Genomic DNA, 23,151 nt, shown 5'->3' with positions numbered 1-23,151 from the left:
GATTCTAGCATCTGCAGCCTCTGCTATCTCCAGGAAGCATACCTTGTATTGTGATCCATTTTGACAGTTGGCTAAATCATGGGGCATTTTCAGATATTGTGCAAGGCCTTGACAGTAGGGATCAGATCTCCTTGGGAGACCATGAGAGATCTGAAGAAGGAAAAATTCCTACTTTGGCAAGTAGGTCAACAGTTGGCAGGACTGGTTTACAATTGGCAGGAAATTCAGATGAGAAAGACCTACATGATGCAAGAGTAAATATTTGGATTTTGATGAATTAGGCAAAGCAGAAGAACTGAGATGTAACTTAGCTACTGCTTCTATCTGGGAGAAAGGCTGCATCAGCTCATCATTGAAGAGGATTTAAAATAGTAGTGGATTTATTTCCAGAACATTTTATTGCTCCACTCTGTGCATTTCAGAGTGAGTGCAGGAGGCTTTCCTCAACCTCCTGAGGAAAGTTTTAGACTTGGACAGCACATTAACACCAGTGGGAATTTGATTTCTCCAATATGTTGATCTTTTGCAATGCGGCCCTGTGTTCAGGGTTTTTAATACTGTGATGAGATCAAATCCCCAAGCAGCAAAGCAAATCAACACCTCCACCCATTAACCCACCCCTTCCAGCACTACTTTATTATTTCCTGTCAGATACCTTAAGTACAGATGCTCCTGTGGTGCGTAGCATCATTTTATGGACATACAATTAATTTATGTATAGAAGCTTTGTTATGTATTTATATTGATTTTTTTTATTATTGTGTATTTTTTTTGTGCTGCATCAGTTCTAGAGTAATAATTACTTCATTCTCCTTTAACTTGTGTACTGGAAATTACATTAAACAATCTTGAATCTTGAAATCTTGGCTATTGAGCAAAACTCCCAACAGCCAAGTACACCACAACCCTATACTTGGCCTGCAGTCAATGCTGTCAGAACTTCTCCATGTGGAGTCTAATGCTGGAGGACATTTGGATATTTTAAAGACGTGAACTGCTGACTGCTAATTATTGAATTAAATGGCAAACCTTGCAGCTCTAACATAGAAAGCAAACTAATTTGGCTGTTGTTTATCTTTTAGCTTGTGGAAAGGTGAAAGCAACAGATATCGTTATACTTGATTCTCAATAGTTTATTAATATCAGAGTAATTATTAATGAGTTATTAATATGAGAATTGTTTGTTAATGTCGCAATATTGTCAGTAAAATTTTATCTGAATTGCTTTAATGTAGGGCAAGTCAAATGAGTGAAATTTTCCACAAATATTTTGTACTCCTTGTACCCTACCTCTGCTAAGACTGAGCCTTTTGATGGCATCAATGAAGTTCAAGTTCAAATGCTATTGAGCTATATTCTTGAATACAGCCAAATGATGATATGACAAGTCTCCCACCACCACCACATTTCTATCCACTTCTTTTTTCATTTGCTAACTAGCTTTTAATTTCATCTGTAATTTGACTTTTAAAAAAAATCTTCCCCATACACTTAGGTATATTTTCTGAATATTTGGGTGCCTTGCATCACAGGTCACTGAAATCCAGGAAGACTCCATACATTATCAGTACACTACAGATGGACATTGACTGCATTTCCAAAATGCAGCTATTCAGGTTTCCCCCACTATCCGAAGGTAGAGCGTTCCTATGAAATGGTTCGTAAGCCGAAATGTCGTAAAGTGAAAAAGCAATTACCATTTATTTATATGGGAAAAATTTGTGAGCGTTCGCGGACCCAAAAAAAAACTACCAAATCATGCTAAATAACACATAAAACCTAAAATAACAGTAATATATAGTAAAAGCAGGAATCATCTGATAAATACACAACCTATATAAAGTAGGAATACTTTTCTGCAATCATTGCAGCACTGTCCACCGTAGCAAAAATCTCACGCAAGTGCTGTCGGCAGAAGCACTCTCTCCAGTAACCTTTAAGCTATGAAGCTGCCAAATCAAACCAAATAACACATAAAAATACACAGCCTATATCAAGTAGAAATAATGTACGCCCGGTGTAGTTTCACTTACTGGAATCGGGAAGACAGTGAGCACACTGATGATGGTGTGTTAGGCTGAATCATCGGAGGTTGGGGTGGTGGGAGGTGGAGGAGACTGGGGTGTCATCTCATCATTGTCTGTTTCCATCAGGGCAGGCAGGTCGCCTTTTTCTATGTCTGCCTGCCTTGATGTCGAAGGTTGAGGTTCATCGTCTGCTGTGGCTGATGTGGAAGGCTTGAAAAATGACAGTATGCTTGACTGCTTAGCCTTGCGCATTTTTCTGTCGTACAGTTCTTTGTAAGCGCTCAAACCATCCTGCAAATATGCCCTAAACCTATGTACCCTTTCAAAATTAAAGTCATACTTTTCTGCGATCATTGCAGTGAAAATCTCACGCAATTGCTTCACGTTTCGTTCCTAGATGACTTCAGTTTCGGACCGTTTACTACTGCGTTCGGTTTCGATTGTTATCCTTTCCTCTTGCAATTGTATCAGCTCTTCATCTGTCAGTTCTTGGTCATGGGATGCCAAAATCTCTTCAACATCATCTTCGTCAACTTCCACAAACCCAGCCTCCTTAGCCAAAGTCACTATTGCGATATTTATTGTTGATGGTTCGAAGCCTTTAAAATCGCTCACTGCGTTGGGACAGAGTTTTCTCCAAACGCCATTTCTCATCGAGACTGTTAGCCTATCGAGAGCATCTCCAATGTTGGCGATTGCCAGTTTTATATTGTACTCTTTCCAGATCTCGCGCAAAGATGCTTCGGAGTTGCTCTGTCTATCAATGGTACTTACAATAAAACGCATCACATTTTGCGTATAGTAAGCCTTAATTGTGGCTATTAGGCCTTGGTCACACGGCTGTAGCAACGGTGTTGTATTCAGCGGTAAGAACGCAACACGAATGTTACCGCCATACTCAGTAATGCCAGGTGGATGAGCAGTACTATTATCGACAATCACAAGACACCTATTATCGAGGTTATCTTCTCTACAGTATTTTTCAACAAAAGGAATAACATATCCACTCAGAAAAAAGCACTTAGGTATTCCAGCCACTTGGATGTGAACGGAGCACAACGGGAAGTGTTTTCTTATCATCGCCTTTAAGTGCCCTCGGATTTTCTGAATGGTACACTGGTAGAGGCTTAAGGACAGCATCACCAGTGGCGTTAATAATAGGCATTAGGGTAAACCTGTCCTTCGATGCCTTGTGTCCCTTAGCCTGCTTTTCTTCTATAGAAATAAATGTCTTGCTCAGCAATTTTTTCCAATAAATTGCAGTTTTGTCACAGTTAAACGCTTGCTTATATGAATAACCACCTTCTGTAATTATTTTCTTCAGTTCTGCTGGGAATTTTTCGGCAGCTTCGGTATCAGCCGAAGCACTCTCCAGTAAATGTTAAACTATGAAGCTGCCCTCTCCTCAGAAACCAATCAAACCACCCATGACTGCCTTTAAATTCCACTTTCGCAACACTTTCATCACCATCATCCAGTGCTACTGTTTCAGCTTATTAAAAAGACTGACTGATTTCTCCTTAAGTATAAAATAACTTAATGCAACACCACGCTTTGTACACCCATCAATCCATTCAAGCAATAAACTTTCTTTTTATCCAATATTGGATACTGACTAAGAGAGACCACTTTGCTACGAGCAGAACCAATAGTAACATCGGCAGCTTTCAGGATTTTTTCTCTCTGTGTATAAATAGTGCGAATGGTGGATGCAGTCAGGTTCAACGCGTGGACAATGTCCTTACTTCGTTCACCATGATCAAAACGCTTAATTATGTTTAGTTTTATGCTAGGTGTAACACCCTTACGAGCTCTTTTAGCCTTTTCCTATGCAGGTACCTTAGAACTCATCTTGCTAACAGATGCATAAAATAAATCGGCATACAGTAGAGCACAGATGCTCACAGGCACGTGTATAAGCAATGGCGACTAAATGTAGTTCCGGGGGAGGAGCTTGGCTGCTCGGGGCATGCGCTGCCTTTTTTTTTCATGTGCTGCCTTTTCTCGTAACAGTGAAAACACCTTCTGTTAGAGAGAACAGGTAACTAATGTAGGTTTTTCATAACAGTGAGGTGTCGTAAAGCGAACGTTTGAAAAACGGGGGACATTTGTATCTGATTTAATGTAGGGTTTATGGTGATGAGGGTCACTTATGTCTGCTACTGTTTGATGTAGTTTTTTTAAAGCATCTTTAATTCTGTCGATATATTAAATTTCTGATGAAACTCCCTGATCTAGAAATAATTTGGAAGAAATTTTTGCTTCTAAATTTTAACTTGTTGTCTTCATTTTAAAATTAAAGATAATGCACTTTTTTCTTTACAGTAAATGTAAAAAAAATGTTTGCCTCAATTTTCTTTTCAGGTCCTGATGGACATGTTTGACCAGGATGATATTGGTCTATCTTCATTGGGAGATGATGGATCAAGTGTGACCGATGAGCAGAATTACTATGACTTGGTGAAAGCTGAAATTGCAGAGGAAAGGCAGTATCTGCGTGAATTGAATCTTATTATAAAAGTCTTCAGGGAGCCTTTTGCATCCAACAACAAACTGTTTACTGCTCGTGTAAGTTGTTAAATTGCTGATATAATGATTATTATTATTGAAATGTAACTGTGTGAGCTTAACTTTAATCTTGAAATGTGTTTGAATGTTTCTTTATGAATAAGAATGCTCTGAACTGTTTAATATTTTTGTTGTTTATCTTCATGTGGAAATTTATTTCATGTTATACTTTCCTAATTTGTGCTTCATTATAAACGTAGCAGTATAATTTATTCACTCTGATACTAGGATAAATTTACTCTACTACTTTCTTGACTTGACCTGGTAAACAGGATAAACCCTAAGGGACTGTAAAGGTTTTGCATCTTTTATTGATGAAGTGTCCAAAATTATTTTAAAGTGATATGGAAGAGTGGGAAATTTGAGGAGAGGGAGTCTGTCCACCTAGTTGTGCCAATGTTTCACTGAAAAAAACTATTAATCAAGTTGCATATACTCTTTGAAATTTAAAAAAAGACAAACAAAATATACTTGTTTCCTGAGTGATTTTACAATCCATATTATAACAAAAGTAAAACAAAATATAACTCGGTTTAATTCTAAATTACTGATATGCCAGAAATAATTTTCCGGAAGTGTACCCTTCAGTTTTGATGACCTCAAGTAGTTTCCTAAAACTTGACCAATTTCTTGATAAAGCATATATATATATATTTTTGTATTATAGTTTGTCTAACATGCCTTTGTATGTGTTTAAGATTACTTTGCCATTTTTTGCTTTGATTTAGAAATACTGTTGTTTTTTTTCAATTGACTTCCCTTTCAAGCTTTTAAGATTTATGTGCAATGCATTGGAAAAAGTATTCAGCCCCCACAGCTATTTTCACATTTTACCGTCTCATTTTCTAAATTTAAAATGCATTGATGAAGGATTATTTTGAGTGCAACATATCAAATCAAAAGAAAAATACCAAAACCTACCCAATGTACTAAAAATTAAAAACCAAAATTGTGAAGCTGAAGAAGTATTCATCCACTTTGTAATTGCTACACTAACTCTCCACAAGTGCGATTAAACACTATTCCCTTACCAACTCCCCCCAATTTGTTGATGTAGAAAATTGGAGGGTCGCCTGTTTGTAATAAATTTATTACTATAAATACCCTTTCTCTTTGTTAGGTCCAACAGTATGGTAAATTTTCAACTGACCAAACTAAAATAAAAATAAGAGCATTCAAGACACATCTGGGAAATGATGATAGAGAAGCACAAATCTGGGGGAAGGATACAAGACAATCTCAAAGGCACTGAACATACCTTGGAGCTCAGTGCAATCTGCTGTAAAGAAAGTGGAACAAATATGAAACCACAGTTACACTGCCTAGGTCAGGCCACCACTTAGTCACCAGAGAAGAATGGCACTTCTCAGTAAGGCTGTTGTGATACTAAGAGTCACTCTGTGTAAGTTGCAGAAGTTAGTGGCTGCAGCCAGAGATGAAGTCCATGGCTCCATGATCTCTAAGGCCTTGCACAAAAAGGGAAGACTGGCAAGGAAGAAGCCATAAAGCCAGTAGAGACTTTGCAAAGTGTCACTGAGTAAATACTGTAAAGATGTGAAAGAAGGTATTGCAGACGGATGAATGGGACGTTTTGGCCTCAACACCAAGTGGTATGTGTGGCGTAAATCTAATGCTGTGCATCAACCGGGTAACACCGTCCCTACTGTAAAGTATGGTGGGGGTAGCATCATGCTGTGGAGATGATTTTCAGCACCAAGGACCGGAAATCTGGCCAGGATTGATAAGAAAATGAATGCTGCTAAATACGGAGATCCTGGATAAAAACCTGCTAGAAAGCTTAAACTGGAGAGGAACTTCATCTTTCAGCTGGATAATGACCCAAAGCACACTGTCAAAGCAACCATGGAATGGCTTCTAATGAAGAAAATTAATGTGCTTAAGTGGCCCAGTCAGAGTTCTGACCTTAACCTGATCAAACATCTCTGGCAAGACCTCAAGATTGCTGTCCAGTGCTGCTCCCCATCTAACCTGGTATAGCTTGAGCAAATGGGCAAATCTTGCTCTGTCATGTTGTGAAAAGCAGGTAGAGACTTATCCAAAAAGACTACTGTCTAAATTAGGTTCAAGGGGTGGTTCAACTAAATACTGAGCAAAGGGGGATAAATACTTTTAAACCGCTGACATTTCAGTTTTTGAATGTTTAGTTTCTCATGCTTTACAATTTTCCTTGTTTTTTGGGCTCTACTGTGAAAAAAGAAGCATGTGATCTACAAAAGAATCTTCTAGATTAAATTGATTAAGATCGCTGGGTGTAATACTCAGTTATGTGAACAAAGGGTTGGGGGCTGAATACTCTATGAAGGTACTGTATCTGATCTCTGCTCTTCTTGCTTTATTTTACCAATCAGTGTTTACTGTTGCCTTTTCCTCCTGTTTCAATTATGTTTTGTGCATTAAACTTACAAATTGCATTAACAAGTTAAATTTGAAAGTTCTTGAGCTCAGCTTTCTCCTTGTTAGAACTCCCCTTTATTTTGTGATGAATTCTATTTAATACCCTTTAGAAATATTAGTGATTATGTCTATCTTTCTTGGTGATGCTTTTATTTTTGCTATGGGATCTAGAAATTTACACATTGTGGTTGTTGAATGTCATGTCTATAATTACTCAGTTTACCCAGTCTTCCTTTCTGTGCAGAGGTATAACATTGGTATCTCCCTGGTTCTTGGGCGTAACTTCTGTTCAAATAATTTTAGAAATATGCTCATAGTCTCTGCTATTTCCTCTTTGACTTCCTTCAGCATTCTAGGATATAAATCATCAAACTACCATCACTTTTTCCACTGAAATTCCACTAACTTTTGTAGTAATATTTCCTTGTGTACAGCAATTGCTACACTACATCTGCTTGTGTAAACTCTCAGCTAGTTCTTCTCCTTCCTCTGGGTTTGTTTAAAGAATTGCTCCAAATTGCCTTCCTTTATTTATTTATTTTTATGTGGATTTTTTTCCCCAGCTGTTCTGATGACTATAGTCTATTTTCTATTAACAGAATTAAAATAATCACATATTTTCTTCTTGTGCTGAAAATAACAAAACTTATGTGGTATAAAATAATTAAATGTATAGAAAGTATTAAACGAGGACATGTAATCAATTGACATTAGAAAAATTGAAATTGTAAACCAGGATGAAATGAATTAAATGTGATTGGAGAAATAATTTTGTTAGATATTCTCAACAGAGCAAAGATTTTAATGAATATGTTTTGTTGACATTGGTTGAGGGAAATTGTGTAAGAGCACCTATCTTGTTAGTACAAGTAGAACTTACTCAATATCTTCTGCTTACAAAGCTAGCTCTTCTCTCTTGCAAGCTTTGTGTCTATTTTCATGGCATCTAGATTATTAACTTGTATATTACTAAGAAGTATTTTATTCCAAGCAAAAGTATAATGCGGAATGGTTGCATTTCTCTGAATCTTATATGACCTGTGGTAAAACACCAGTCAAGAGATTCTTGTTAAAAGTTAGGTACAAAGTATGTGCATGATTAAATTATGGACTGAATAACTTTCTGAAAAGAAATGGCCAAAGCTGGTCAAATTTGAAACTGTTAGATATTCAAATAGTTCTGCACAAGACCATGCCTAGTAGCCAGGATTGTCAGAGACTATTTCAAAATAGATTTATAAAGCAGGGAAAATAGTTAAGGAATCAGTGTTAGCTGAGTTGTTTAAATATTTGACACCTTTCATATCATTTCAATATTTCTGAAATGATTAAGTAGACACATGTTTTAAAAAGCACAAGTATATATCTGCTTTCCCCTGAAAGAATACTGTTTTTGGATTTTACCATCCTTGAGAGAGATTACTTTGAAAATTTACATTGGAATTCAAAAGTAGTTAAGCCAATACCAACAGTAGAATTCTGCAGACTATAAGGCCATATGTTGTGAAATGCATTTCAGTGCCTTTGATTTCCTCCACAGAAGATTTATGATATGTGTTGTGAAAATAGCTTCTGAGTATCAATTATATGCCTTTCCACTGGAAGAAAGAAAAATCGAAGGAGATGCTATTCACAATCGCCATTCAATACTTTCCATTATCTGATTAGAATTATGGCTGAGCTGAGAACTGGGTTGGAAGAATATGATTAATTACTACGGTATTATCTTACACACAACCAATGATATTTTGTGTAGAAACCTACCAGACCCAAAGGTTAAATGTGCAAGTGATCTTAAGTTTGTGCATTGTTTCTTAATAGGATGTTGATGTGATCTTCAGTAACATCTTGGATATTCATGAACTGACTGTGAAGCTGTTGGGTTTAATGGAGGATACTGTTGAGATGACGGATGAAAGCAGCCCTCACCCATTAGTTGGAAGCTGCTTTGAAGATCTGGCAGAGGTATAACATGATAAGTGATTTGTATGTGGCCAGATAGTTTTAGACTGTAAGGTCCTCAACCTCAAAGTAAAGCCATTTAGGATTTTTGAAAGACTTAATTGTTCCCATATGGCTTGTATGCTGGTAATCACCCACCATGTTCACAGCTTGTGTGTTTTACCCTCTCAACATTTCTAAAATTAAAAATCCCTGATCCCATTCTTGGGATTCAGCAAGAAGTGACAATATGGTTGCATCAATTCTGCTTCTCTGTTTTTTTTGTCTTTTGTGAGCCATACTGATAACTCTTCATGGCCTCGTAGTGCATATTGAATAAGTAATTTTCTCTTCATTGTTTTGACTCAGCAAGTATCTAGTTGATTATTAACTAGTATGTGTTTTATAAGAAAATGTACTTGTTGCATTGCGAATCATTTCAGGAATGAATTAAAATTATGCTGCTCTGTAACTTAAATTGTTTTATAGTGGATCAATAATTTTAAAGCAGAATATTTATAAGATATACATTTTACAGATTACGTTTACCTATTGATTTATTTCCATGTAACTTTCAATACATTTGAAATCCTGAACTGAATGGCAATGTCAGATAATGACCATTTCATTAATTATCAAAATCCTGGTGTATATATAGCTTATTAATACTCTATTTGTTTTTAAAAATGCAGCCTTTTTTTTGGGGTGTGATTGTTTAAGATGTGGAGGTTTTAACCATGCCATAGTCAGTACTGTAGGGAAGTGTAGCTTGAAGTCAAAGGGCTGGAAGTAACAGCTGATCTTTCATTTTAAGTCTTTTGAAAAATTATGGTAAGTGTTAAAATGTGAATTGCTTCAAGTTTACTTTGTAAGCAAAATGAAGAGAGTAGAGCATTACTTAAATAATAAATTTCGGTATTGGGAAAGAAAGATATTGTAAGTCATAACATATTAACGGTCGACCAGTTGAGCTAAAAAATTGAGCGTGTTCTAGGATATAACATCTGCTGAGCAAATGTACTTCTCCTTAATAGGTGACCTGATTAGGAAATAAACTCTACATAACATGTAAATTGAGAACAATTTATAAGATTAATTTGAGACTCTTCTGAGTTAATTTATTGTTGAGCCCTAATATATAGTCAGCCAATATCTGCTTCCTTTTACCCTGAGCTGTCTTTTCAGGATTGTAAACTTTTCTATTATGTGACTCTAATCTGCTTTGACAACAAAACTGAGACTTCTGTTGATTTGTATTTCTTGATTAAGATGCTGGTTCAGTTAAAATGCTGTTAATTAATTTGGGTCAATTTATTAAATTATAAGCCTTCTTATCTGTAGAACAAACACAAAGAAAAGAATTGAAATTGGATCTTGGGTATAGGTAAATGAAAAAGCACATGGAATATGTATGCTCATCAAAGACTTCTGGTCTGAAGTCAGAATCAATCAGGATCAGGTTTAATATCACTGACGTATGTTGTGAAATTTGTTTTATGGCAGCAGTATAGTGTAATACATAATACAAGGAAACTATGAATTACAATAAAAAAATACAGTGGATTCTAGCTAACTGGGGACACATTGGGACCAGTACAAAAAAAATAGTGAGGTAGTGTTCATAGTTTAACTGTCCATTCAGAAATCTGATGTCAGAGGGGAAGAAGCTGTTCTTAAAATGTAGAGTGTGTGTCTTTCAAGTTCCTTGATGGTACTAGTGAGAGGGTACGTCAGAGAGGTGATGAGGGTCTTTCATGATGAATGCAGCCTTTTTGAAGCATCGCCTTTTGAAGCTGTCCTCGATACTGGGGAGGCTAGTGCCCATGATGGAAATAGCTGAGTGTGTGATTTTTGCAGCTTTTTCTGATCCTGTGCAGTTGTCCCCTCCATACCAGACAGTCATGCAATCAGTTAGAATACTCTGCACAGTGGTGGTTGTCCATTGTGTCCGACAATAACAGGAATCCTGTGCGGGAGAGGTTTTAATATGGAAAAGCTATTGCAGTGGGACTGTTCCACTGTCTTGACCTCAGAAGTCTGGGTTTAGTGCACAAACAAGTGTCACAGACTGGGGTCTTAGTTGCACTGGAAGACCATAATATTTCTTGTGCCTTGTCAAGCCCTTCAGTCTCCAAAAAGCGTTTCAGTACTGCCTTCCTGACTATTGGATCTCACTGAAGATCTCATCTCCCTGGTCCACCGGAGCTGACTTCACAAGCTTGGACAGACATCTCCCTGTTTCAGCAGAGGTGCTTTCCCTTCGTGGTCATCCCATACAACCCACTGTAGATCTGTAGAAGTATGCTAGTGTTTGTTGGTATACCAAGTTCCCTTAAACTCCTAAAGAAATACAGCTGCTGTCATGCCTTCTTTGTAATTGCATCAATATATTAGGCCCAGGATAGATCCTCAGAGATGTTGACGCTCAGCAACTTGAAACTGCTTACTGCTTCCACTGCTGTTCCCTCAATGAGGACTGGTGACAGTTCTCTCAACTTCCCCTTCCTGAAGTCCACAATCAGTTCCTTGGTCTTACTGACATTGTATGCAAGGTTGTCGTTACAACACCATTCAACCAGCTGATCTACCTCACTCCTGTACACGAGTCCTGATGAAGGATCTCAGCCCGAAACAGTAACTCTTTATTCCTTTTCATAGATGCTGCCTAACCTTCTGAGTTCCTCCAGCATTTAGTATGTGTTGCTCTGAATTTGCAACATCTACAGATTCTCTTGTGTTTATGAACCGTACAATCATAATGTTTCTGAGAAATGCCCTATAATTCATTGTATTGTTAGGGTCAAAATGTGGCGGGCAATTGGGTATTTTCTAGAAACATTGGCACCAGTGAATTCCAGGGGCATGGTAATTTTTAACAAATTCTGTGCAAGGATATGACGTCACTAGTTTTCTTTACTGTTTTGTGGTTGGCTCAGTGAACTTCCATAGGCTTATCAGATCTTGAGGAATTATACGTTCAGGATATGAACAGACTGTCTTTAGTAATAAAGAGCACAGATGCCTTGTGCAGGAAGGCACAGAGTCGACTGTACTTCCTAAGAAGGTTGGCGTCATTCAATGTCTGTAGTGAGATGCTGAAGATGTTCTATAGGTCAGTTGTGGAGAGCGCCCTCTTCTTTGTGGTGGTGGCGTGTTGGGAGGAAGCATTAAGAAGAGGGACGCCTCACGTCTTAATAAGCTGGTAAGGAAGGCGGGCTCTGTTGTGGGCAAAGTACTGGAGAGTTTAACATCGGTAGCTGAGCGAAGGGCGCTGAGTAGGCTACGGTCAATTATGGATAACTCTGAACATCCTCTACATAGCACCATCTAGAGACAGAGAAGCAGTTTCAGCGACAGGTTACTATCGATGCAGTGCTCCTCAGACAGGATGAAGAGGTCAATACTCCCCAATGCCATTAGGCTTTACAATTCTACCGCCAGGACTTAAGAACTTTTTAAAAGCTATTATTAATGCTTTTTGAGATAGTGATTTAGATGCATATCATATTTTTTACTGAGTTAAGTATTGTATGTAATTAGTTTTGCTACAACAAGTGGATGGGACATTGGAAAAAAAGTTGAATTTCCCCATGGGGATGAATAAAGTATCTATCTATCTATCTATCTATCTATCTATCTATCTGTATACTGCAGTCTCCTTACAACTAAATAGGTAATGAACAAAATCATGTAGTAAGGAAAATGGAAAAAATTAAAATTTTTCTTTTTTGCATAGGAGCAAGTATTTGACCCATATGAAGTGTGTGCACAAGACATTCTTTCACCGCAGTTTCATGAGTACTTCAATAATTTGATGTCCCGGTCACCTGTAGCCTTTTACTTTCAGGTAAGTTTTGTTTTGCTTTTGTTCATCTACAATATACACCTGTTTTCTGTTTTGCAACTACATAATCACTAATTTTGAGAACTGGCTTGAGCTTTGTTCTGACTTGGTTATGTTGTATGTGTAATGAAAACAAATAATGGAAATGTTCATAGGTCAGGCTGCATCGGTGGGCAGAGAAATAGAGTCAATGTTTTAGGTCAATGATCTTCCGTTAGAACAGTCACCAGAAAGGGTAACAATTAATTCCACTTCTCTCACAACATATGGTACCTGACCTGTTAAGTATTTACTCTATATTCGTTTTTTGCTCCAGGTTCCTAGAATCTGCAGTAATTTTGCTAAGGCGCATGTAGATTTTAAAATCCCTTTTGAGAATTGAGACTATTACACTTCATAATAGTTTGTGCTTCAAGTTCCTGGGCGTCAGGATCTCTGAGGATCTAACCTGGTCCCAACATATCGATGTAGTTATCTTCTTCTCTTCGGTTGTCCATCAGAATCCGATGACGACGTCCACTCCTTTAATGGTGAGATCTTTGATGACTATACAGTCCTATCCTGGGACCCACAAGTTCTATTGCAGGTGGGACATGTGATAGTGGTGGTGGTGGTAGTGATGGCAACCATGGCTGCATTTCTCCTGGCTCTGTTCTGTCTTTTTGTTCTTCCAGAATACGAACTCTGTCTCTGCACGGCTGTTGCCGAGTGTTACGGTCAGCAGCAGCGTCCTTCTGGTCCTCAGATCTGATCTTGCACTTCCTTAAAGCATTCTTCATCTGATCCTTATAGCACTTCTTTTGCCCTCCAGCTGAGCGTCGACCGTGATGTAGCTGGCCTTATAACACTCTGCAGAGTAGCCGTCATGGGGGCATCCTTATCACGTGCCCCAGCTACTGCAACTGACGCTGGGTGATCATGGCCTCAATACTTCTGCAGTTGGTCTTTACAAGTATTTCAATTACTCACGCCAAGTAATTCCCGGATGCACTGAAGGCAGCTTATGTGGAAGCGCTCCAAGGACTTGATGTGACGGCTGTAAGTTACCCAAGCTTCACAGCCATAAAGGAGAGTGGTGACACAGACTGCTTGGTAAACAGTGACTTTTGTGGAGGGACGAAGGCTCCTGTTCTGAAGCACTCTGCCGAAGTCTCCCAAAGGCAGCTGATGCCTGTTTAATGCAGCTCCGGATGTCGTTGTCAATGCCGCTATCCTCAGAGAGAATGCTCCCCAGATATTTGAAAGATGGCACTACTGACAGCTCTTCATCACCAGCAGTGAGGGCAGGTAGGGTGGGTGGGACACTGGTACTCCATTGGCAAACCACTTCTGTCTTGGTGGTATTGACGGTCAGCCCCATCCTGCTGTACACTCTCACCGCCACAGCAAGGACAGTCTGAAGATCCTCTGGAGTATGGGCCACAAGAGCACAGTCGTCTGCATACTGCAGCTCCAAGACCCGTTCTCTACGGAGTTTGGTGGTTGTGTGGAGCCTGCTGATTTTAAAAAGGTTGCCATCTAACCTGAAGTCCACTGCCACACCGCTGCTATCCTCAACCTCGTTGTGGAGAAGCTTGGTAACACACAAGAGGAAGTTGTTAAAGAGCACTGGCGCTAGCACGCACCACTGCCTCACCCCTGTGCGTACAAGGAAGGGCTGGGACTCTTATCCTCCTATGGTCACCCGAACAGTCATCCTATCATGGAACTGCCAGAGGATGTTAACAGATTTATTGGGACAGCCAAACCTGAGGAGGACATCCCATAAGAGCTCTCTTTGCACAGTGTCAAATGCTTTGGAGAGGTCGACAAAGGCCATAAACAGGTCTTGATTTTACTCCCGGCACTTTTCCTGAAGCAGCCGGGCTGTGAAGATCATGTCGATCGTACTCCTGTTCTTCCTAAGTCCACACTGCGATTCAGGCAGCATTAACTCGGTGATGTTGCTGATGAGCCTCTGAAGCATCACCTTAGCCAGGACCTTTCCAGCAACAGAAAGGAGTGATATGCCCCTACTATTGCCGCAGATGGCCTTGTCACCCTTGTTCTTATAAATGACAACGATGTTTGCATTTCTCCATTGCTGTGGGATGTTCTTGTCAGTCCAGGCCTTGGTGATGTACTGGTAGAGGGTGCGCATACACATGTACCCTCTGTTCTTCAGTAACTCAGCACGGATATTGTCAGTGCCAGGGGACTTATTGTTCTTAAGGGAATGGTCAGCTGATAGAACCTCTTGGAAGGTTGGTGGTAGACTGAGGTCGTGGATAGGAGGATGTTCAGACAGTTTGTCCAGGATGGTGGGGTCTGCGTCAGAATCCTGATTAAGCAAGGTGTTAAAATGCTGAGCCCACCTCAGCAGAATGGTATTCTGATTCTTCAGAAGTGTTTGACCATATGCTGTTTTCAGGGGAGTAACACATCGATTTATTGGGCTGCAGATGGTTTTGACAGCATTGTAAAAATTATGCATGTCATTATTATCGGCAAAGGACTGGATTTCACGTGCCTTTTCAGTCCACCACTCATCTTGTATGGCCCGTATTGCCTTTTGCACTTTCCTCCAAGCTGCCTCCAATGCTGTCTGATGCTGATGGGTGATGCATTATCTACAGTTGCCTGGTGTGCTTTGTGCATGTCCTGAAGCAAGTTGTGGATGGTATCTGAGTTATTGTCAAACCAGTCTTGGAAGGCAAGACAGCAGCTATATTTCATAAGGAGTTTGAAGAGATTTAGCATGTCAACAAATACACTCAAAAACCTCTATAGCTGTACCATGGAGAGCATTCTGACAGGCTGCATCACTGTCTGGTATGGAGGGGCTACTGCACAGGACCGAAAGAAGCTGCAGAAGGTTGTAAATCTCGTCTGATCCACCCTGGGCACTAGCCTACAAAGTACCCAGGACATCTTTAGGGAGTGGTGTCTCGGCAAGGCAGCGTCCATTATTAAGGACCTCCAGCACCCAGGGCATGCCCTTTTCTCACTGTTACCATCAGGTAGGAGGTACAGAAGCCCGAAGGCACACACTCAGCGATTCAGGAACAGCTTCTTCCCCTCTGCCATTCGATTCCTAACTGGACATTAAATCTTTGGACACTACCTCACTTTTTTTTAATCTACAGTATTTCTGTTTTTGCACATTTTAAAAAATCTATTCAATATACATAATCGATTTACTTGTTGATTATTATTATTATTTTTCCTCTGCTAGATTATGTATTGCATTGAACTGCTAAGTTAACAAATTTCACGTCACATGCCAGTGATAATAAACCTGATTCTGATTCTGCTTTTTAAATAAATTTAGCAGCCTTAAAAACTGCCTCTATAATTTTAAGGTTAAATCCAGGGTCTTCTGGTATTAGATTTTGAAATGTAATTCACTGTCTATGAATATTTACAGTTAGTAGGAATTTACTGAAATTAGAGGCTAACTTCTACACATAAATCCCGGTGTTTTAATTAGCAATAAAGTTGATTAGATTAGATGGGTGATGGAAGTCCGTGTCCATAAGTACTAAATTCTCAGAAGAATGTCCTAGTAAACTGAGAAGGCCTTAATTTAACTTATTATGAATATCTTACTAAGTTGAGCAAAACAAAATGATAAACTCAGGCTATTGAAATGATGCATTACTGAAGGTCATCAAAGAATTAAGAGGAGAGTTATTCACTAAAAATAGAAGGATGCTGAATATTTGAGGTGATTTTTGAATTTAGGAGTAGGAGGAATATCCATGGTATTTATTAAATAAATAGTTTTACAATGGGAGGATAAAATAAGGCATGAAACTGAGACCAACAATTAAATTATAAGCTGCTTTTGCATTATGGTGAAATGAGATGAACCTAACAGCACACTTGAATGCACTATTCAATATGTGGATGGACTTAGTTTTCATAAATAGTTTTGAACCTGGTGATCAGATGTAGTTTCTTGGCATAGAAAGTTTTGGGAAAGAAAGATTCAATGGACTTAATTTTTTATGAGTTCATATATGCCATCGATTCTAAAAGCTGCAAGTCATCAATTTTAAGGAAACTGCTCGCTTAGTTATGTTGATCCAGTTGAAAAGAGACAGACTTACATATCGCAAGCTTTGTAAAAATTGGTCAAAGTCAAACAAACATGACTGTGTGCATCAAGAGTGAGGGCACAGTATGGTGCATTAAGAAGGTAACTATTCATTTTTTGTATTTAATTGCCAAGCAATACATTTTTGTTTGCAATATAAACTGAAGAACACAATTTTAAATGGGTACAGAAACAGAGAAAGTTAACAATATACTGTATTGATTGATTAGTTGAAATTGGCAGGACTGGCTGGGAAAGAAGCTAAGAGTATACAATCTTTGGCTTTTATAAATACTCTGGTAGGGTTCAAGAGCAAGAAAGTCATGATAAACCTTTTATAAAATACGTTTACCAGAACAGGAACATTGTGTCCATGTCAGGGTGCAGTAGTTTAGAATGGATGTGAGAGGCTCAAAGAATGTGCAGAAGATATGTAATATATTGCCTCCAGAGAAGAGAGACTTCAGTTATGTGGATATTCACCATTGTTGCAGTGCAAAGTCTGGAGATTGTTCTTGGTTGCTAAGGAAATGTCTGATAGAGCAATTTATATTCAGGAAGGGTAATATCAGAAATTCTTACCATTTGAGGATTGGTTAAGAATAAATGTAATTGGAAAAAGACCATAAGTAACATGAAGAAAAACTTATATTCAGTAAGTATTTAGGATCTGGAATGAACTGCTGCGCTGGATAGTGAGGTAGATTTAGTTGTAGCATCCAAAAGGAAACTGGATAAGTATTCTGAAGGAAAACAATTACCGTATTAGACTATGCAGAGACAACAGGGAAACAGGACTAGTTACGGTAACTTAAATTCAGAGTTAATGCTGTGACCTCCTGTGCTACGCGGCCTTCGTGATCCCACGTGTGCAAAGTTTCCACTATGCTCTGTAGTCCTATTTGAATTTCTATTCACAGTGGCCAGACTAGACATTAAATTATTTCTACAGAATCTGAAAAAAATCCATGTTTCACAATCTAATATTACACAGCTTGACCTTGTACAGCAATGATGTTGGATATCTTGTAACTAGTTGTGCTTCTTTCTGGAATCTGAGTCTGAATTGTTAATTGAACAGCAATCCCTCTTCACTGCTCCAACAACGATCAATACTCGTGATAATTTGTATCCTGACTTCTGATCTTTGTAGTTGATTTTTTTATTCATAAAAAGATTATTTCCCAGAAGCTTAGATAATCTGAAAAAAAACCCTTCCTATCAACAAAACCCATCCCCTCCTAAAAGCAAAAACGAGAAAATCTGCAAATGCTGGAATCTCCCTAAAAGTAGTCTGGTTACGTTGCAGCATGGGCAAAATAACCCTTAAGACCTTTTTTTTTGCTTCTGAAGTAAACACTGAATTACCTTTATACTGCAAAGCACTTCTAACTTTCATTTAAAAAAATCTCCTGCTGTGATCTTGCAGTTAGGAGTGCACACTTTTGTAGCTTTTATTTGTTGGTGATGACCAGAGATCAATATAATTGCATTTTTAAAGTTGGTTGCTTTAGACTTGCAAGCAAAAGTAATCTATTGATTTCCTGTCCCTTTATAGAAGGCTGACATTATAAATGATGTATTGACTTCATATTTTGCTCCACTTAACTTGCTTTTTTCTTCATGATGATTGACCATCTTTTGCAGTGAGATTATCTAAATAACTTTCCATTTTAATAAGCAGCTAAAGGGCATAAAGGTAAAAGGAAGATCTTAAAAATTTAATTGCACTCTTATTGTAGGTGTATCAGAATCTACTATCAATCATTATGAAATGATAATTATGGTTCAATTCATAGGTTTAGGCTTATAATGAGGCTTCAAGGTTCTTTATGATGTTTGCAATCTAATCAAGTAATTCATAGAGCAAGCCATTGCTAATAAATTATAAATCTTGCTTTCTAGTCTATTGCTGAAGGATTTAAAGAAGCTGTTCAATATGTACTTCCACAACTACTCTTAGTCCCAATTTATCATTGCTTGCATTACTTCGATCTGTTGCAGGTAAGATGTTTCTGTTGTTAAAACTGTGATGAATTACTGCAAAATTGATTAATTCTCTCTTTACTCTAATCCCCTCTTTACTAAATTGATCAAGTGGAAAGTAATTTTCTGCCATGTACTGTGATATGTACTTGTAATGTGAAGTTTTGCATTTTCATGAATATTCATTATTTGTGCTTGCTTGAGTTAAAATGACCTCCAAAACTCGTTAAGCTGTGCTGCCATCTTGTGACAGGCCACTGAGTTCCTGATGTAACTTGGTTTTTTAAAAATAAAATTTGATAAATTTGGCTGCACAGAACTATACATACCTGATGTCCTTCAGCAGAAGAGCTGTAACTTATCATCTGTAATCACTTGGAATAGCATGTCTGTGTCCTATGCCATTACTGTCAAACATGGGGAACTAACTCTGCTTCAGGCAGGTGTGTGTAAGAGTATCCCGGGAGCCGCATTAGGTGCAATTAAAAAGGAGGTAACAAGGTGAAACCACAATGCGTGAAAGCCAGCAGCAGAAAGAACACAAGAAGAAAATATAATGTGTAATTATTAGCACTTTCACCTTGCAGTATGATTCCTAGTAATGGTTTTAATTTCTCCTCTTTTTCCCTCCTCCCCCTTCTTCCTTTCCCTGTATTTTAAAATTTTTATCTCTGACATTGCCCTCTTTTGGTAATAACCTATTGAGCTGAAGCATTCACTCATTCTCTTGCTGCAAATTTTGAGCTGCTGAGTATTTATAGAGCAGTTTACTGCTTTTCTGTTCTAATTTTATTTCAAACTTTCAGCATCTGCCATTTTTCCCCACTTTCCTAACAGGAAAGGAGTCATTGTTGATACATTTTACTGCGTTATAAAATTCTTATTGTCAGGCTGTGACGACCATCCCTGGGATGCAAACTTAGATTTTCCCACATAAGCCCACAAAGGGGGCCATTTATTTCATATTGTTGACACCAAAATTGAAAGCATGGAAAACCAAGTCAAGTCAACTTTTATTGTCATTTCAACCATAACTGCTGGTACAGTGCATAGTAAAAATGAGACAGTGTTTTTCAGGACCATGGTTTACATGACACAGTACAAAAAACTAGACTGAACTATATAATAAAACACAGAGAAAGCTACACCAGACTACAGACCTACACTGGACTGCATAAAGTGCACAAAAACAGTGCAGGCATTACAATAAATAATAAACAGGACAATAGGGCAAGGTGTCAGACCAGGCTTCGGGTATTGAGGAGTCTGATAGCTTGGGGGAAGAAACTGTTACATAGTCTGGTCGTAAGAGAGCCCGAATGCTTTGGAGTCTTCTCCCAGACGGCAGGAGGGAGAAGAGATTGTATGAGGGGTGCGTGGGGTCCTTCATAATGCTGTTTCCTTTGCGGATGCAGCGTGTAGTGTGAATGTCCGTGATGGCGGGAAGAGAGACCCTGATGATCTTCATGCAAAAGTGTTCAAGGATGATACGAAATGTGGGTAAGAGAGAGGCAATCTGTTCTGTGGATGGATTTTACCTTTGGTCTTGCAGGAAGGACTGTGTGGGAGCCGAAACAAAGAATAGAATATGTGAAACTTTTTAAGGAAGAAACAGGCAAGCAAATAGTAGTATACCTTATTAGTTTTCTGTGTATATGAATGATTGGCCAGTGACTTTAGGGAAGACACAAAATATATATCAATGCCTATGTTACAGTTCAGAGTAAATTTATTATCAGGGAACATGTATACAAATACAACCCTGATGTTCTTTTTCTTGTTGGCATACACAGATTAAAGTGGGACAATAGAATCAATGAAAGATCACACCCAACAAGACAGACCAATGTGCAAAATAAACAACAAACTGTAGAAATACAAAAGAGAATAAATAATAATAATAATGATAAATAAGCAATAAATATTGAGAACACGAGGAGAAGAGTCCTTGAGAGTGAATCCATAGGTTGTGGAACAGTTCAGTGATAGGGCAAGTGAAGTTATCCCCTCTGGTTGAGGGGTATTCCTGAACCTCGTAGTTTGGGTCCTGAGGCTCTTGTATGGCAGCAACAAGAAGAGGTCTTTGAAGCTCAAGCAGTTCTTTCCTATTTTCCTAATTGGTGGTAGGCAGATGCAAATCTTCATTGTAAAGCTAAATAAAAAAGCTGCTTTGTTGCAGCTTCTGTGTCTGAACTCTACACAATTCCACTCATTATTAAGTAATGTCAAACAACCATGCATTTAGACTTGATGGGGGCCTTTTTTAAGTTGGAGCAGTAAACCTTTGCCCTCTTGTCTCCTCCCTATTCTTTCTCCACACTGTTTATTCTACTTATCTATTTCCATCTTTGCAAAACTTGAGTTAGGGAGGACTGACCACGTCCGCTTCAGTGGAATGTTGAGGGATTTGTATGCAGTAGAATATTAGCAGGACGGTCCAAGATTCACTAAGCATTCCTGATGCAGGTTACTCAGATGATTCTGATTCTGAAACGCTAATATCACCATGTCAGGAGTAGAATTCCAGTAATCAATGGAATGCACCAATGTGGGGAAACATTAATCTTTGTAATAAATAATGGATTAAGGTTTGATACAAAATTGTCTATCATTATCCATCCCACTTCTAGAAATGGATGTTGCTGCTTTTCCAGCAGGTGCTCTTGTGACATTGGCTTTTCAGTGCTCTGCGTTCTTAGACTCACACAATGCTTAGGAAGGTAGAATGTACCGCTGGATGGTAAATTGGAGTTAAAGCTGAGAGTGCCAGGGAAAGGAGAGGAGCTCCAAGAAAACCAGAATTCAACCATCGGGGGAGGAGGAAGTGGAGGGGTGGGCAGGCGAGTCTAAGTGCTTGACTTTACTGGCAGAGCAAGGACTAAAATATGTATTTATTAATGTAGATGGTTGCCAGATCATTATTTATGGAAGCTCAGATCTCTGCACTTTTCGTTTACCTCTGACTTGTTGTATTTCTAGAAATAATCAGATCGAAATCACACTCAATTTGTATTCCTTATTGTGTTAGAAATTGGGTGCTTTTTTTTGGCATCTTTCTACTGGGAAAATCTATTTTCTTCTGGCTCTATCCGGCAGAGTTTACCTTGATGGCTTGGCTATTGAAAGAGTAATAGCTAATGAGATGTGTGGCTTTTGATGATGGAACCTCAGTAGATACAAAATACAACTCTTGACCAGTTTGCCTTTATTGTAAAAGTCCAGGAGAAAATTAGGTGCACACAGCATATCTGGTCTGCATTTAGTTCTTAAATCCCTCTGCTATACAAGTTTCTCTCGGTTTTATTTTACAATTCTTAGGCCATGAGTGTTTGCTGCCTGATTTGTGTTATACTTTTTAATTGGTATTGTTTTGTAAGGCAACTTACAAATGCAAGAAACTTTGTCAACCACAGATATATTGTGGTTGGAGAGAGGATGTTATAGGAGGGGTTGCTGCTTGGCCTCATCTCTGTTGTATTGATGCGAGGTTTCCAGTTTGTTTGGAGTGGTAGATTTTCTTCAGATGTAGTTTGATCTTGCAGCATACTAAAGTATGATTCGTATTGCAGTCTGCACCGTGGTATGAGTGGGTAATTAGTACAGAGTTGATGAAAGAGCGTCTGGTGATGATCATGTCTAGTTGGTGCCAGTGTTTAGACTATGGATGTTGCCATGAGACCTTGTACTGCGACTTCGTCTGAAAGTAGGAGTTAGTTACATACAGGCGATGATAGGAGCAGAACTCCAGGAGATGTTGTCCATTGTCATTTATTTTGCCAATTCCAAAGTGGCCAAGACAAGATGGCCAGGAATCGTTATTGGCTCCCACTCTGGCATTGAGGTCACCAATGAGAACGAGGTGCTCATCACTGGGAATATTCCTGACAACAGCTTCTAATTTATCGTAGAACATGTCTTTTGCCTCAGAGGTGGAGTAGAAGGTAGGGGCATACACACTGACGAGAGATACTGGGCCATGACTGGTGTATAGGCAGAGAGTCATAAGTCATTCTGATCCACTTTCTGGTGGCTCCGCCATTTGCAACGAGGAGTTCCTAATGGCAAAATTCACTCCATGTTCGCGGGGCTCGTCTTGGTTCTTTCCCTGCCAGAAAAATGTGTATTCTCTTTCCTTCAGTGTACCTGAATCCGCCAAACGTGTTTCTTGTAGGGCAGCTGTATCTACCTTGAGCCTTTGTAGCTCATTGTTAATGACCGCTGTTTTTTGTGCATCTTGGATATCCTTGAGGGTTTGGTCAAGTCCAGTCATCATTATGCGAATGTTCCAACAT

General features: G+C 38.7%; 1 protein-coding gene across 2 annotated transcripts in view; it reads left to right on the top strand.

Annotated features, from left to right (window-relative positions):
• sos2 (son of sevenless homolog 2 (Drosophila)) overlaps positions 1-23,151 on the top strand; it is a 111,654-nt gene that overhangs the window by 47,980 nt on the left and 40,523 nt on the right. For both annotated transcript variants that reach the window (XM_073039806.1, XM_073039807.1), the window contains exons 5-8: positions 4,392-4,595; positions 8,832-8,975; positions 12,688-12,798; positions 18,779-18,877. In XM_073039806.1, the coding sequence (XP_072895907.1) occupies positions 4,392-4,595; positions 8,832-8,975; positions 12,688-12,798; positions 18,779-18,877 (558 nt within the window). The remainder of the gene's footprint in view (positions 1-4,391; positions 4,596-8,831; positions 8,976-12,687; positions 12,799-18,778; positions 18,878-23,151) is intronic.

The sequence above is a fragment of the Hemitrygon akajei genome, chromosome 3, assembly GCF_048418815.1.
Source record: "Hemitrygon akajei chromosome 3, sHemAka1.3, whole genome shotgun sequence".
In the NCBI taxonomy this organism is placed as follows: Eukaryota; Metazoa; Chordata; class Chondrichthyes; order Myliobatiformes; family Dasyatidae; genus Hemitrygon; species Hemitrygon akajei.
This window is presented reverse-complemented; position numbering and strand designations above follow the sequence as displayed.